The following is a 17445-nucleotide window of genomic DNA, read 5'->3' as shown; positions in this document are numbered from 1 at the left end:
GGACCCTGGATAAGGGTGGGGATGTGCTGTTTTACAGCCTGCTTTTGGTATTTCAGATTCTCTTTAAAAACGATTGCAAAGGAAGGAGAGAGAGAAAACTAAGAGGAGGAGGAATCGGGGTTTTGTTTTTTAAAATAAGGTATAAACTGGGAGTTTTGCAACTTTGCTGGTTTGGAATCTCTTTATAGGGACCCTTTTGGAAGAAGCAGCAGCAAATCCCTTAAGTGTTTGAAGGTACGAAAACCTGTTTCCACCAGAGAGCATTTGGAGCCCACCAGTAGCCGTCTCATCCTGGGATCCACCCCTGTTTTTATTTATATTTTGTTTTCCCTTTCTCTGTTTCTCCCCTAAACGGCTTTTTGAACATCCATCAAATATCCACAGGGGCCTTTGCTTACTTGCAGAAAAATGGAATGTGGGTTAGTAAGTCATAAAAGTAGAATGTTTGTCAAGCAAGAGCAGGAGAGAAGAGAGAGGCAGACACCCACACTATTTTGAGGACAGCGTATTTTCAGCTTCAGTGCAACGCAACCCACAGGTAGAAACTGAAGGAAATGAAAACCAGGCAGCCAACAGGAGATGTGGAGGCCTTGATACAGATGCAAAATGGGCTTCCTGTTTCACCACGACAGGAAGTGGCGGGCAGAGGGAACAAGGTGCGCACGCAGCAGACAGCCCTGCCGTGTCTCACCACTTCGGCAAGACACCCGTTATGGTAAGAGAACCCAGAAAATATCCCCCCAATCTTTTACCTTCTTCCCTTTTGGTGGTCCCCTGAGAGCAGGTTGTCCTGACATCCCCTTTCTTTGTGGCCTCCAGGATAAAGATTATGTTGGCTTCGCTACGTTGCCCACCCAGGTCCACAGGAAGACTGTGAAGAAGGGGTTTGACTTCACTCTGATGGTTGCAGGTAACCAGTGAGACCACCAGCTTTCTCCATCATAGCAAACCCCAACATCCCTGCTCCCACCTGAGCTCAGCAAGTCCTTCTGCTTTTTCAGAGCAGATGTTCTTGCCTCTTGCAGCTGTTTTCTCTTCCTGAACTGATTTAGGCATGTTATTGTGGAGACAGAATTTTACCAGCATCCTTCTTATAAGGAATGTCTGTGTTCAGCTAACTGTGTAAGCTGTAATTGTCAAGGAAAATAATAAGCTTCCTTGTCTCGAGAGCTCCAAGGCTCTCCTGGGGGATAAGGATGCCTAAGAATAAGTTAGAATATGAGGGAGGCTGGCAAGTACATGATAGGTATAAGTTGGGAGATGGCACAAATGGAAGATAAGGGAAGGAAATACAAACCAGAACCAGCAGAAACCAGGAGAAGATAATAGAAGAATGCAAGCGTGCGCACGTGGGGGATATCTTGTCCGAAAGTAACCGGACAGGTAATTGTACTGTTAAAATCTCCTCCCACAATTAGATCATTCCACTCCCAAAGGAGGGGCCAAGGTGGAATTGCACACCTGAAGGAGGGGAGAAATCCCTAAATGGTGATGGGTGTCGATGTAGTGTATAGTTAACATAGAGAACACAAATGTATGCATGCCTGTGTACCCTGTGACAGAAATTGCCCAATAATCATTTTATGCTTGTAACTGTATCTTATGGATAATGGTATAAAAGATGCTGTCTACTAACACAAAGGGCTGTCCTTTTCAGAGGAGAGGCCCCCTTGTTACTTGAGCGCTCAAATAAAAGGGTTATCCTATTTCTCACTTGGTGTGTTTATTGGGACCCATACCAGGTTTAAAGGACTCCGGTCCTAAGCCATGATTTGTGGCCCTTCATTATTCTATGGTACAAAATTCGAGCATAAGGGCTAGATATGCCTCCAAAATGGTTTAGAAGAAGCACCTGCGAACCAGTGTGAGCACAGCTCCCCTCTGCTATTCATTAAAGCAGGCAACTCATTCAAGCTAATGGGACTCTTAAAGCTGCCTCCTCCTCCTCCTCCTCCTCCTCAGATGAAAGTCTGGGAAAAAACAGGCTTTTAATCGCTAGCCAAGAAATGCTGTGTTCACATTTGCACAAGGCCTGAAGCACGACTGAGTCCTTTCTGGAGAGTGCCTAGCCCTAGAAAATGTGCCCCTAACTGCAGGCTTTGGGGTACAGTACAGTACAAGACAGCCTTCCTCAAGCTGGTGGCCTTCAGAGCTGCTTTGTCCCCAGGGATCTCCAATAGTCCCAAGGCATGTGGAGATGTTGGTGAAGCAATTAGAGCGTCTGTCTTGCTAGACAATTGGCAGGGTTTTTTTGCATAAACTCCTTGGACTGCAGTGTGAGAGGTTGAGAACAGGCCGTGTCTTGTTTTGTTTGTGTCTTATTTTGTTAAGAACAGACAGTTTTCACTTTTGAAATTAGTATGTCTGGACGAATACAGTTAACATCTGGTATTCACAATTCTTAGATTTTTATAGTGCTAATCTTGAGAGATGGGTATCTGCAGTGTATGATTTGTCAAGTCTATGTGTCAGTGAAAAAAAACCCACAAAAAAGCATAAGAAAAAACTGTTTCCAAAAGTACATATTTTAGGCAAAAATGTGTGTAAGAATGTTCAGGCTCTTAGTGTGTTAAGGACTGAAAAAACAGAAACAAAAGAGAAATGGACAAATCTACCACTGGCAGTGGGACTTACATGCAGGATATGGCCCCTGTAACCCTCAAATCCCCATGGCATTCTGCTAAAACCAACTAGGCTCTTGTCATCTTGCAAAATTCAAAAGGGACAACCATGCATTCACAGAATTAGCTCCAGCTTCATTTCTATAGTCACAGGATGAATACTACATTCATGTTCAGATGGCACACTAAGGTTGGCTTGGCTTTAAGCATGGTAAAATACTTACGAAGCTAATACATGCAAAATGACATGTCAAGCTTCAACCAATTTTAGCTTGCTATCCTCATCCTTTTGGGTTGCTCTCTCAGCAACTGCTGTGATAGCTGACTGGTTGTTGCTTCCTCTGGTGGCCCAGTGGGAGTTTGAACATCAGGAACAAGGTAAGGGAAGGTTGAGGTTTCCTCTTACCTCATTTGAGTCATTGATTCATTTCTACCATAAATTATATCCTGGGCCTTGGTTCAGCCTTGAATGATACCCAGATGTTTAGTATGTGGTGTAGACCAGGTCAGTTGCTGAGTTCACACACATGCTACTTTATACAGAGTCAGAATGCCATTTGGATGAGCATGTCAGGAGACCCCAGCCAATGGCAGCTCACCCAACAAACCATCATTAAGCAGTGACTTTGTATGTTCCCAACTTGTACTTGCCCTAAAACTTTCTTCATTCATTCCATAGGAGAATCCGGACTGGGAAAGTCCACTCTTATCAACAGCCTTTTCTTGACTGATCTGTATAAGGACCGAGCGCTTCCAGATGCTCAAGGTGAGAGTAGAGCTGATGATTTAGGGATGATGGGCCTGGGTGAGTAACCTGATTAGGAGACCACTCCGTGGATCCTGCTTTCTTCTTCTCTGCTTCACAGCCAGGATCCCCCAGACTCTGGAAATGGTCAAACATGCAGTAGATATTGAAGAACGAGGAGTGAAAGTCAAGCTGACAGTGATTGACACCCCAGGATTTGGGGATGCAGTAGACAACACTGAGTGGTAAGAGGGCACCTCTGTGCAGGCTTACTGTATGCCTTAATTCTGTGGATGAAAACCAAATCAGATTATGCATGCTCACAAAAAAGTACGCACACAATCCTGATTGGAAAGAAGCTTTGTCATGAGTTTGCAGTAAACGAATGTAGAGATGACCTTGGGGGAGATATGAAAAAAACATTCAGGAGGGACTTACAAAAAAGATTGCACAGTTCAGAAATTGAAACAAGGGTGAGAAAGAAACTCAGCGTAACTTCACCTTGATTTTGTTTCATAGAAGATGTGACAAGAGAAATTCAGACAGACACTTTCCAGACTCTCTTACACTGCCCTGCAACGACAAAGTCACATTCCAGAAATCCTTGTGGTGTCTGTTTCTTGACCTGGCTTACCACAAAGGGCAAATGCTCAGTCCCTTTCGTTTCTTTCCCTTTTATCCTACAGCTGGAAACCAATTGCCCGTTACATTGATGGCCAGTTTGAACAGTATTTTCAGGATGAGAGCGGCCTTGACCGCAAGAATATTCAGGATGGGCGTGTCCACTGCTGCCTCTACGTCCTTTCACCTTTTGGACATGGGTATGATGTGCACAGGCTTAGGGGCAAAGCAGAATGAAAAGTGGGTAAGAGCCTTGCCCCTGGTCTCCTGGGAGGGCCAGGGGTCTCCAGCTGAAGAGCAGCTTGACTTCAGATAGAACCCAGCCCACCGCTTGCATCCACCACCCAGTTCAGTGTTGGGACTGGTCAAATGATAATAAAATACTACCGAGTGTGTTCAAAAGGCCTCCCATGCTAACCAACCATCTTGACATCCAGCTGGTGGGCGAGTTTATTATTTTATTTGAAATCAATGATCAGCTGGGAGCAGGCAAAACCTAATTGTGTGGCTGGTATTGAGGGTGTTTTCCAAGGACAGTCAGACCTCTGGCTCCTCCTCTTTTGCTACAGGCTCCGCCCCCTGGATATAGAATTCCTCCGAGCCATCCATGACAAAGTCAACATTCTGCCCGTGATTGGAAAAGCAGATTGCTTGACTCCAGTAGAGGTGCAGCACAAGAAAGAAAAGGTACCCCGTGAGAAAAAAAAAATCTGCCTCAGGGAAATAAATCTTGTAGATTACAAGAACACCCAGACCCCTTTCACATGTATTATTGCCGGGCTAGTTCTCCCCCCCCATCGTATATTTGGGGGAAAGGAGAAACAAAAGCATTGCGGGCTTGTCTCTACAAGCTATCAGCCAGCGGAACAGGCTGCCACTTGAAACAGTGAGTTCTCCGCTGGAGGTCTTCAAATTGAGGCTGGATGGTCATCAGAGATGCTGTTGTGGTTTCTGATCTGAGCAGGAATGTAATGGTATGTGGGAGTGACCTTGGGAGACAGGAGGAAGAGCTGCAGAGTAGGCAACAGTCAGACAAGGGGCGGCTGAGCCCGCAGAAGGAACGGGGGCGTGGCAAGCATCTCAGAAGGGAGCCTCCCTAGTTTCTTGGACTGTACAGGTGAGGGGGGAGAGATGTACTTTCAGACTTGCAAGATTCTGTTAGTGGAACCTTACAATAAAGTTAGAGCTAGCACTTCTGGCTAAGTGGCTGAACGAGATGACCTCTTCCAATCTATGAAAAATATTTCCTTTGACTAGGCCCTGACACCGGCTGTCCCAGACACATCCATATAGTTTTCTTGGCGACAGCACAGAAGTGGTTTAATATTTCCTTCCCCCAGGATGATTTTATAAAATTTCCCAATCAAGATTTCCTTGTGACCTCCCACCCAAGTCCTAGTCTTGCCTGCTTCTGCTTGAAAATACCCGCATTGAACAACCACCATCCCTTCCATAGCTGCATTTCAAGGCTGTTTTAAAATTACTTGTTTCCATCCCTTTGGACATACAGATTCGGCAGGAGTTAGCAGCCAACAGCATCTGCATTTATGAATTTCCTGATTGTGACTCTGATGAAGATGAAGAGTTCAAAGCTCAGGATGCTGAGATGAAGGTGAGAGCATTGCAATCTCCTGTATGTTGCCTGTGGTGCTCCCTGGGGTTAGATTAGTGTTTCTCAACCTGGCTGGGGAATTCTGGGAGTTGAATCCAGACATCTTCCAGTTGCCAAGGGCTAACTAACCCTGGGTTAGTTGAAGCAGCCAAGACTTAAGGATCTGATTCATGTTCTCCCTGCAGCGAAGCATCCCTTTTGCGGTCGTTGGATCTAGCCATGTGGTCAGAGAGTTAAAGGACAAAGTGTTTCGGGGAAGACAGTATGCCTGGGGAACAGTGGAAGGTATAACTCATTACAAGTGGGATGGGCAGCAGAGGGCACTCTGCCCTGGGAAGTCGGAGGCGATTCGATCTCCTGTTCTCTCTTTTCTCGTCCCCTAGTGGAGAACGCCGCTCACTGTGACTTCATTAAACTTCGGAACATGTTGATTCAGACTCACATGCAGGATTTGAAGGATGTGACCCACGAAGTTCATTATGAGAACTACCGCGCCCAGTGCATTCAGAGCCTCACCAGACCCGGAGCTCGGGATCGCAGTAGCCGCGCGTAAGCCAGCTTTGGGACCTTTCCAAAGTGGGAAGTTAGCTGAGGGAACTCGGATGATGAGGTCAAGAATGAATCAAGCGGCTGGCTGGGCTTGTATGGCACCATGAAAACCAAAAGCCCCAAACCGCAAGCAACTGGTTTACACACGCTGAGCCATAAACCATGGTTCTTAAACTGCAGGCTACGTTCACACAACTCGCTAAGCCAAGCCAAACATACATTACGGCTAAGTGAGCTATCTGAACCAGGCCAGTGCATGCCTCTCCCCTGACTTAACAGAGCATTCAGATTCAATTGAAACAAGACTTTTCTAAAACAAAAACTTTGAAGTGTTATCAGTGAAGAAACTGGCAGAAAAAAGAGACAGTGGAGATAACAGACTAGCTTCAGATTGAAGGCTTCTCTAAGCCACCTAGAACATTGTCCCCCATCTCTGCCAGCTTCTTTTAAGATAAATCTTGTTAACCCCAACTTATGACTGTAGATGGACTGTAGATCCATATAGATGACTGTATGGCTTATTATAATGACGTATGGTCATCCTTTATTGAAACTGTTATATAAAACTTTATATGCATGTAACATATGAGCAAGAAGCAGAGACAGAGAGAGAGGGAGAGAGATAATTGGCTGTGGTTTTGCTTTCTTTTTTTCCCCTTTTCTAGTCTTTCCTTCCTTTTTCAGTTCAGTTTATATAAAACTGTTTTTCAAACTTGGCAACTTTAAGATGGATGGACTTCAACTCCCAGCATGCTGGCTGGGGTATTCTGGGAATTGAAGTCCACGCATCTTAAAGTTGCCAAGTTTGAAAAACACTGATTTAAATAACGCACACACACTAATTTAAATAAAGCATAAACAAACAAAGCATACATGCATACATACCAAGAAAGTGACCCAGTGAAACATTGAAACCCTCCCTTGCCTCTCTAGGAAACTGTCACGCCAGAGCGCCACTGACCTGCCCGTCCTGCCCCTGTCTGAGACAGAGAAATTAATTCGCGAGAAGGATGAGGAGGTGAGTCACAAAGAGAAGCAGGACCGGTTGTGCAAACTTCTGTGCTTCCCTGGAGGGAGTGAATTTTCCGACCTTTCCATCTCCTCTTCCCTGATTGGCTTCCACCTTAGTTGCAAGGGGTGGGGCATCCCTTCACAACCTCTCAGCCTTGCAAGGTAGTCCAGACAGGAAGCACACCCAGAAGAACTAGCTCTACTTTATTGTAAGGTTACATTAACAGAACCTTTCAAATCTGAAAGTACATCTCTCCCCCCCAATGCCTTTACAGCCCAAAGAGGTCCCTTCTGAGACATTTGCCACTGCCCGATTCCTTCTGTGGGCTCAGCGGCTGCTTATCCGACCATTGCCCTGCCCATCTCCAGAGGTCATTCCCACATACCATTACACAACCAGGTACAAAAATGAAGGTCTCTCAGAGAAATGACAGACCACTTCCTCCCACTTCCCTTGATAGAAGACAACTGTGTTTCCTATCTCTACTTCCATGCCAACTACAGAGGAGAGGGAATGCAGGTTCCTGGCCTCTTAGCGAGCCTCGGTACGGGTTGGATGATTCGTCTTGCCCAGTGTAGTCAATCAGCTTCTCGCCCCAGTCTGCCCCCCAAATCCCAGCTGCTCTTTCCCAGCAGTCCCAGGCTGGGGATAAAAAGCTGGCTGCGCCGTGAGCACAAACTTCCTTTCTCCATTGCCTTTCCCAGTTGCGTCGGATGCAGGAAATGCTACGGAAGATGCAGGAGCAGATGCTACAGAGCAAGGGGGAACAATGCGACAGCTTCTGAAAGAGACTAGAGCTTTTTCCAAGAACCACAGGAATCCCAGAAGGGAGAAACACTCTGGCCGATCTTCCTGCAGCCAGGGACCAGAGGAGCCCACCAGCTTTGGAAAACGGCCAGGTTAGCTCTGGCAGATGAACTGTGCCTTTGGAGAAGTGAAAACAGGAAATCACTTAGGAATTCCCTCTGTCCGCCTGTTCACCTTTCGCACCCAGCCCTCTTCCCATCCACCAGGACCCTGAGCAATGCTCACTTGCCAGGATAGTAGTGCTTCAGTAATAATTCAAGACTCTCCAATAAAGGTAAAATGCAATTTTGGACCCAGACAGGCCTGGAATTTTTAGTGCACCTTTTCTCTCACAATTCCTTTCTTGCCAGATATTTATATCCAAAGTATAATGCATTCATGCTTCTGGACTGAATCTTGCCCAGCATCAAATAACTGCTTTTCAGTAGGACCCTATCATTATCCAGATCTGGTTTATTCAGTATCATATTGATTTATCAGGACACATTGGCTGAACTGACACAGCTCACTAAATCACAATATTGTTCCTTTTGTTATGGATGAGTTTTGCATGATGGCAGGGAAACCCAGGCAATTGTGATTAAACCACCATGGCTTAGCTCAGGGTTTCTCAACCGGGATTCCGTGGCACCCTAGGGTTCTGCAAGAGGTCACTAGGGATTCCCTGGGAGATCACAATTTATTAAAAATGGTATTTCAAATTCAGGCAACTTGACATTAAAGAGGTACGTTTCATTCTTTATTTTTAGTTTAAAACCACAGTTAAGCAGACATACAGGTCTACCCATGAAACTAATACAATAATTTTGGAACTTCTGGCCTATATTTGAGCCTGAATGTGCAGGGGCCCCCTGAGGCCTGGAAAATATTTCAAGGGTTCCTCCAGGGTCAAATGATCGAGAAAGGCTGGCTTAGCTTAACATGTTGCCAGTTTGAGCAGGAAAACCACCACAGCCACTTCATCCTTTAGCCTCCCACCATTTCTTCTCCTCAAAAATACCCTCTGCGTTTGCTCTTGAGACCCAAAGGGGATTACAAAGGAGGATTTAGAAAAACAGCTTGAAATGGCCAATTCTATTGGAAAGAACGTGCAGTCATGAAGAAACCTTCAATTCTTCAGGTCAAAATGGCAGCCACCTACTTTTCTTTAAAAACCAAACGAAAGGAAAGCCACAAGCTGGAGAGAATAATTCGGCCGTATTCAGAAAGCAGAGTGTATAAAACAGTGTTTCTCAGCCTTGGGAACCAAATAATTTTCTACAATACCCACAGATCTTCCACAAGAATGCTGAGATGTTACAGTTAAACAATTGGTAAGAGGCCGCAAAAAGACGACGCTAAGGCAAACAACTCTTTAATTCTTGGCTTAATACTATAATAGGCAGAATCATCAGGATAGTTTATTGGGTGAGCAAGAACGGAAATATGGTGGAAGGGTGACTGAGAAGAAACCTACACTAAGTGTCCATCCCTATCCACGACGACTCCAACATCATGACATTTGTGCTGTGACGTCATGATGCATGCTCCAGTTTCTGTACCTGTGCTGCAATATCACACACACGAGTGCGCTGAGTATGCGTTGTATTGCCACACGTATGTAAGGGGGGCATTTGCATCGGGGTATCACTTGTCCTTTCTGCCCACCTGTAGGAGCAAATGAATCAATGCAGAGAAGATGTATCTAGCAACCTCTTGGGGTTTTATTGTTTTATGCAGGTAGCCATGCTATGTTGCCAGTTTGAGCAGGAAAACCACCACAGCCACTTCATCCTTTAGCCTCCCACCGTTTCTTCTCCTCAAAAATACCCTCTGCGTTTGCTCTTGAGACCCAAAGGGGATTACAAAGGAGGATTTAGAAAAACAGCTTGAAATGGCCAATTCTATTGGAAAGAACGTGCAGTCATGAAGAAACCTTCAATTCTTCAGGTCAAAATGGCAGCCACCTACTTTTCTTTAAAAACCAAACGAAAGGAAAGCCACAAGCTGGAGAGAATAATTCGGCCATATCCAGAAAGCAGAGTGTATAAAACAGTGTTTCTCAGCCTTGGCAACTTGAAGACCTGTGGACTTCAACTCCCAGAATTCCCCAGCCAGCCATGCTGGCTGGGGAATTCTGGGAGTTGAAGTCCACACATCTTCAAATTGCCAAGGCTGAGAAACACTGGTAAAAAAGTTCTTGCCCTTTTATGCTTGACATACCTTGAGGAAAAGGGCACATATTTCTCCCTGCAAAATACCTTTTTCCACAAGCTGAGGTGTGACATTTCAGCTTTACATCCCCTTCAAAGAAATTCTGCAGCACTCCCTTGATGAGCACGTCTGCAATCCTTGAAGGTTGGGATGGAGAACCCACAACCTTCGAATGGTGGTTGGACTCCAACTCTGATGACTCTTGGCCAACATGGTCTCAGGGTGACTGGAATTGGAGCCCAACACTTCCTGGATGGTCACGGGTTCCCCAAATCTACTTGACAAAAGAAAGGAAAGGGCAAAGGTATAAAAACAGGGCTCTCCACAACAGGGGTATTTGCCTATCTTCGAAGCAGAGCTTGCTGGATTCATCCTGCAAAGCCGAGAGTGAAACAGGGGTCACTTGGAACTGCTCATCCAGATGAGGTCCTAAATCATGGAACAACAACTGTGTAGCTTGATTAGAAAAGAGCAGCCTCTAAAAGCCACAGACTGGTTTTCTCTTCTCTCCACCCAGGAAGAGGTTCTGTCCATACTTATTGCTGATATTCGGTGTATTTTTTGGATGAACCGTAGACCTGCTTGGCTGGGTATTTGAGGCAGTTCTTCTCTATTTTGTGGAGAGCAGCAGAAGGAAGGTCCACATGGCATTTATTTGCCAGCGCAACCAAATAAATGAGGACATCGCTGAGCTCATCGGCGAGGGCTTCACGCTCCGATGGTGTCCACCCTGGTAGGCCTTTTGGGGCTTCTTCCCGCCATTGGCTAAAGACAACAGACAAAAGCACTGAGTGGAAATGACAGCTTAGATGGACCCAGATTAAAAAGCGGGAAGAGAGCCAGAGGTAGGTTCTCTTCTTGTGATATGCTAAACCAGTGTTTTTCAACCTTGACAAGCCAATATCTACGGAAAAAGGACACTTTCATTCAGAGTGCCACAGCTAAAGAATCCTTCTCTCTCCTGCCTTTCCTCAGTGCAGTATTTCTCAACCTTGGCAACTTGAAGAGGTGTGGACTTCAACTCCCAGAATTTCCCAGCCAGCCATCTGGCTGGGGAATTCTGGGAGTTGAAGTCCACACCTCTTCACCAAGGTTGAGAAACACTGCCTTAGTGGATAATGACAGGCATGATCCCACATAAGCCGAAGCACTCTAATATTATTGCTATTCTCAAGCCGGGAAAACCGAGTAACCAACCGAAGAGTTATTGGCCAATTGCACTTTTGAGCACAATTTACAAGCTTTTAGAAAAGCTTCTCTATAACAGAATTAGCATCAAGATATTCGAGAGGGTTCCCATGGAACAAGCCGGTTTTCGCCCTAAACGAAGCTGCAGTGATCAGGTCTTGTCATTGAACATAGAAGCAGGATTCCAGAAAAAAGACATCAGTTGCTTTCCTAGACCTGTCTGCAGCACATGACACGGCATGGAGACATGGAGCACTCTACAAACTTGTACAAGTTACAATGTGTAAGAAAACTACCCGACTTATTAATAATATGATTGCAAACAGGACCTTCCAGGTGATGAGTGGACACAGCGTCAGCACTCAAGAAGTCCTTAATGATGACTTACCACAAGGCTCTGTTTTAGCCCTTTTATTTAATCTGTATATTTCTGATACGCCTGATACCATCTCCAGAAAGTTTGGATACGCGGATGGCTGGGCTATAGGCATAAGATCAAACCTTTGAGACGATGGAAGCCATCTTAACGTCTGACTTAGCTGCCCTGGGAACATACTTCCACAAATGGAGCTTGCAACAAAACATTGCGAAGACAGAAATAGCGTGCTTCCACTTATGTAACAGGCTGGTGAACAGACGACTTAATGTTCAGTTTGAAGCCACTAAACTCCAACGTAATACACACCCAAAATATCTTGGGGTAACCCTAGATAGGACGCTTATAAGAAGCACTTAGAAGATACCACAGCTAAACTGAGAACTAGAATTAACATTCTTCATAAGCTATGCGGTACTACGTGGGGTTCTTCTGCTGACGTGCTGCGCACTTTGGCTCTAGCGCTGGTTTATTCAACTGTGGAATATTGCACTCCGGTGTGGCTCAATAGTGCGCATGCAAAGAAGGTGGACATACAGCTCAACAGCACGATGCAGATTATTAGCAGAACCATCAGGTCCACTCCTACCTAATGGCTACCCATCTTGAGCCATATTCCTCCTCCAGACCTCTGGCGGAAGAATGCTCTTCTCCGAGAATATAAAAAGATAGCTGATAACTCCGAGCTCCCCATACATGGTGATATAGCGGAATTAGGAATAAACAGATTGCAATCTAGGCATCCACCTATGGCTTCTGCCAGGGAATTGGCTATAAAAATTTTTCATCTCCTCAATCCCTGGAGGCCATCTTGGCAAAAAGCCTGCCTCCAGCATTGTCAAAGCCTACCCTGTATGACAGCGAAGCCTCCTGCTTTTGATCAGCCACACAGAATATGGTCAGCTACCAATAGAGTGCGCACTAATCATGGCAGGCGTGCAGATTCCCTATGTAAATGGGGTAAGATACCATCTCCAGGGTGTGACAGCGGGGCTGACAGGCAAACTGTTAAACACAGAATAACAAGAATGTAAGACTAGAGTCTATGACGGGAACTTGGCAGATTTCCTGATGGCAACTGATGCTGCAACAGACTGTATTTGTAATCTTCATGTTTGCTCTTAGTTATAAATTTTTATATATTTTTATATTCCCATTTTTAAAATATAATATATTTGTAATATGTATGATGTGCTGCCATACAGTAAATAAGTAAGTGGATAGAATAGCGCTATGAAGCAACACTCCGCACTTGCGCTACTCCCAGGAAACGTGCTCTGGACAGGTTTTGCTTTTTATTTATTAATTTATTTACCCGTGAAATGAATTAACCCAGCCTTCATCCTGAGATTTAAAAAAAAAAAAATCAAACCGTGCCAAATCAATAAAACCATGAAAAGAGCATCACCGTATAGATCAGTGGTTCTCAAGCTCGGCAACTTGAAGAGGGGTGGACTTCAACTCCCAGAATTCCCTAGCCAGCCACTGGCTGGGGAATTCTGGGAGTTGAAGTCCACCCCTCTTCAAGTTGCCATGGTTGAGAATCACTGGTATAGATGATCTGTAACAAGAAGAGCAATTTAAGCTCAAACCAAGAGCACATTTCAGCAAAGCAGCATGTTTTAATCCAGCCCCCACCTGCTGGTATGGGTGAGCATTCCAGCAATTGGGAGCCACCACAGAGCAGGCCCTCACCCACATTTTGTATGTACCCCAGGGATCTGCATCCACTCACAACTGCAAATTGAATTTTCAACTTGCCCAGTTGTCTAATTCAAAATGTATCCTTGCCCTTGAATGGAGGAAGCCCCCCGCCACCAGTGGATCCTTCTTGCAAGGACATAACCAGTGCACTGTTGGATCGTACCCCTGGCCCATCTAGTCCAGCAGTCTGTTCTCCAGCAGGCACCAACCAACCACACAAGGAAGCCCACCTGGATTTCTGGCGGAACACAGATCACAGCAGATGGCCTTCAGAGGCAGTCCCATGGCCATCGAGGCCTACAGAATCTAGGCTCCTCCTGTGGACAGACCCTTTTCCTAAGTTAAACTGCAGAGGAAGGGGGAAAGTGGAAACCTAGGAAACACTCTTCTGCATTGCCTAACTCCTGGTGGGTGAGCAAATACAGCCGATATGAAAAAAGACACCAGTGGTTCCCAAGAAGGCATCTTTTGATCTACCTCCCCATCTCTCCCCACCATTCCCTGGATTGTCATACTCACAAGAGCTCTGCCAGCTCCCCAACCTCCCCAACGAGAGCAAGAAGCAGATTCCGAGGTTGGTGGTACTTTCCCCAGCCCCGCTCAGCGGCGAATGCAGCCTGGAGGCTTCGACTGCGGGACACAAAGCAGACAAGACTATGAGAATGCTGCAGAGAGAGAATAGGCTCTTCTTCCAAACGGGGAAGAAGCATGAGTTAAGGGTAAGTGGGACGAGATAAGAGGGCGTCTCACATGTCTTCCAAGGTGGGACCGGCACTAAACTGGAATGGTGCTGGAGATGTGCTGGGCCCATTAGTTACTACTGCCTCATCTACTTCTTCCTCGCTCGTCTTCATTGAACAGGAATGCCAGACCTGGCAGTGGAAATTAGAGCAAAGTGAATGTTTATCCTGTTTGGGGAATAATCAAATGACACCACCCCTTTTGCAATGGCCAGCTGACAACTGGATAGTAAGACTTTAGATGTGTGCTTGAAGTGGCAGCCCTTAGGGAGAGCAGAGAAAAGCTTAAAATGGATCTTTCTGTGGTAGCCTAGACTCACTCTGGGTCTGAGTATGAAACAACAACAAAAATCAATCTTGGGCCATAACTTCTTATAATCACTGGGATTTGCCCCTTTGTGTTTAGAGCCATTTGCAGTTAAGAAAAGCTTTATAATTTCCTTGGGTACTTGTCAGACTTTGGACCCAGTATCTAGAAGAGAAGAAAGTTAACATCCTACATTCACATGCGTAGAAACAGCATCCAGGCAGAGAACAGGTTTGCCTATAGGGTAAGCCACCATAAGGTTGGTCTGGTCTCAGCTTCGTGTTGTTGCATAAAGCCAGGCGATCATAATTACCCAAGAAACTATGGCTAAACTAATCACAGCTTAGCACAACACATGAACTCTGTCATTAGCTTTCCTCAAAAACTGTAGCTTTAAATAATTCTTACAGCCTCCCAAGAAATTCTTAGGGTCAAAGAAGGCTCAGGGAGACAGAACTTTCCAAGGATTAGACTAGTGATGAATGAGATAGATGCCTACATAAATTAAGGCATCAATGCAATTGATGTGCAGGTGCAGAAAATGCCTGGTGGGTGAGCAAATACAACAGAAAGGCACGCAAGCATTTTGAAAAAAAGACACTAGCTGTTCCCAAGAAGGCATCTTTTGTTCTACCTCCCCTGTTGATACCTTCTTTAATGCATCACAACAGGCCAACCTGCAGGCCCCTCTTGTGATGCACTGAAGCTTACATCCCTATGTGATTCGCTCACAGGATATACTCCCTGTGTTACCTCTGTCCTCTTGGCCATGGTGTTTGCAAGACCAGAACTTTCCAAAACACTAAGTTCCTTGTCAGTCTGGGATACAGGAGACTGTGCAGTGCTGTCACGCACAATGGTGGCTATGTGCTCCTGGGGATCAGCCGGATTCACACGCATCTCATATTTGCAGGCCCGGCAGGCTGCCCTCCCTTCCTCGCCTACAAGGGCCTGAAATTGGGCATCTGAGTCCTTTTCCTTCCCTTTGACCCCCTCTGATGATGCCATGATCAGTCACACCTGGAAGGAAGGAAGGAAGGGAAGGAGGGAGGGAGGGAAAAAAGAAAGAAGTGTTCAATAAAGTGGTCTGCTAAAAGCAAGAGATACTGCTTCAGACATTCTCCTGTAACACATTTCCTATATGAAAGCCACTTTTGCCAAGGAAATAGGATATTATGCTATGTCAGAGCAATCCTAACATCCTCAAAGCTTTAGATGTGGCCTCCAGAAACCTCTAGATTTTAACCACATTTTACTTTGGAGAAGTATTAAAAACATAATTAGAGAGTAATCCTCCTGACTTAATTTCAATTATATGCAAAAGAAATGAAATCGAATAAGCTTTTTATCCCAGCCCACCCATAACTTTTTAGAGTACAGCCCTTGGCACACCACTTAAAGGCCATGGAGGACCTATGGTTTGGAAAAAAATGGCCACATTCAACAAATTGAACACCAATGTGCCCTTTTCATCTGTAAGCCCAGGATGGAGTCTGCTGCTAGGTGAGTTTTGCCATAAAATTGCCCTGGGTGAAGCAGCTGCCCCCAGTGTTCTCCAGTTCATTCAGACACGCTCCCAAGACAGCAAGAGTCCAGCTGAGCCCCAATTTCCAAACTTCTCCAATTCACTGGAACTCAGTCCTCATGTCCTCAAACTTGGGCTTAATCTGAGCCAAGACTCTCCAGGGCTCAGCCCCAACCTCTGCTTTCAGTATGAGGGCTCACACCCCAGTCATCCCTAGGAAGGAGTGCCTCCAAACAAATCATTCAGAGTGATTTCTTCACCACGGCAACAGAAGCAAAATGTCACCTTTATTTAGTTCCAGAGGCTATCAGCTTCTTTGCGTCCTTTTGGGGCACTTTCATATGCAAGGAATAAGGCAGATTAGGGCATTAAAACAATCCATGGCAGTTAAAACGGCTAAACAAAGGAAACTGAGCACTGGTTTGATTTGCCCGCTATTGCAGGTTTGCTTTTGACTTACTGTGATGCCAAGATCATACTACCAGGTACAGTACTGTGGTTGGTAAACCATGATCAATGACATCATCCATTGCAGGTACCCAGCTAACTACGGTTTGTTCAGTAACCATGATTAAGCAAACCACCATTTAGCAAGCCAGAACATTCCAAGGGCTCTTTCTTTCAGATTGTACAGACTTCTCAGAGGCCTCTGGCTGGGTGCTCTGGGGAATAGGAAGCTGGGCTAGATAAATCCTTGCTCCAAGCAGACCTTTCACCACTTCCAGATAAGCTTCTTTTTCTAAACCAGTTCCAGGGCAGTCTTGTCTATTAGAAAGAAATGCCCTATTTTTTAAGGGTAGCAGGCAAATCAACATCATCATCATCATCATCTACCAGGACTCCCGGATCTGGGCTGCAAAATTCATTAGATGGCAACAGAGAGGTTAACTCCTTGCTGCCCTCTGGGAGTCGTAGGGAGTTTCGCAGCCCAGATCCGGTAGCCATGAATTCCATGAAATTGACTTGATGCACTGGGTGAAGTCCCATCTTCAGTGCAATTACTGAAGCTAAAATCCCTAGTATGTCTGGTGCTAAATGAATAAGAAACGGCAGTCAAAACCCACCTGGATTTCTGGCGGAACACAGATCACAGCAACCTACCGCGCGCACCCCAAAAACCACTTCTGATAGACCGCGTTTTTTTTCCCGGGTTCTGCCCGTCTCTGCCAATCAACAAGAGGCAGTCCAATGGGCTCTCATTGGGTAGCAGTTTATGACGTCAGCAGTTATGGTTGCTCAAAGGTAGCCATCGGAGTACCCGGCGAGTTCTGTAACCAATCAAAAAGGAAGGAAGTTAGAAGGAGGAAATCTGCGCCTGATTTCATCCAATCAGAGGAGATCTAACTAAAAGGAAGAAAACAGTAGATCAAAATAAAGGCTAGTTTGCGGCGTATGAGTGGGAGGGGAGAAAAGATTTTAAACAGATGTACAGCAGTTTTTTTCTT

General features: G+C 45.5%; 2 protein-coding genes across 2 annotated transcripts; one reads left to right on the top strand and one right to left on the bottom strand.

The window, feature by feature from the left end:
* Positions 1-485: 485 nt before the first annotated feature.
* Positions 486-8287, top strand: SEPTIN1 (septin 1). Its single transcript, XM_063301375.1, has 11 exons — positions 486-715; positions 820-910; positions 3301-3387; positions 3488-3611; positions 4053-4187; positions 4557-4674; positions 5498-5599; positions 5785-5884; positions 5983-6148; positions 7082-7166; positions 7865-8287. The coding sequence occupies exons 1-11, from the start codon at positions 713-715 to the stop codon at positions 7943-7945; spliced, it is 1092 nt and encodes a 363-aa protein (XP_063157445.1). The 5' UTR covers positions 486-712; the 3' UTR covers positions 7946-8287.
* Positions 8288-10174: 1887 nt separating this feature from the next.
* DCTPP1 (dCTP pyrophosphatase 1) lies at positions 10175-17203 on the bottom strand. Its single transcript, XM_063301376.1, has 5 exons — positions 17065-17203; positions 15229-15495; positions 14179-14300; positions 13948-14058; positions 10175-10925 (listed from the first exon to the last, which is right to left on the bottom strand). The coding sequence occupies exons 2-5, from the start codon at positions 15481-15483 to the stop codon at positions 10697-10699; spliced, it is 717 nt and encodes a 238-aa protein (XP_063157446.1). The 5' UTR covers positions 15484-15495; positions 17065-17203; the 3' UTR covers positions 10175-10696.
* Between the last annotated feature and the right edge of the window lie 242 nt (positions 17204-17445).

Source organism: Candoia aspera, chromosome 4 (assembly GCF_035149785.1).
Source record: "Candoia aspera isolate rCanAsp1 chromosome 4, rCanAsp1.hap2, whole genome shotgun sequence".
NCBI classification, from domain to species: domain Eukaryota; kingdom Metazoa; phylum Chordata; class Lepidosauria; order Squamata; family Boidae; genus Candoia; species Candoia aspera.
The sequence above is the reverse complement of the archived record's forward strand: the minus strand, read 5'-3'. Positions and strand labels throughout refer to the sequence as shown.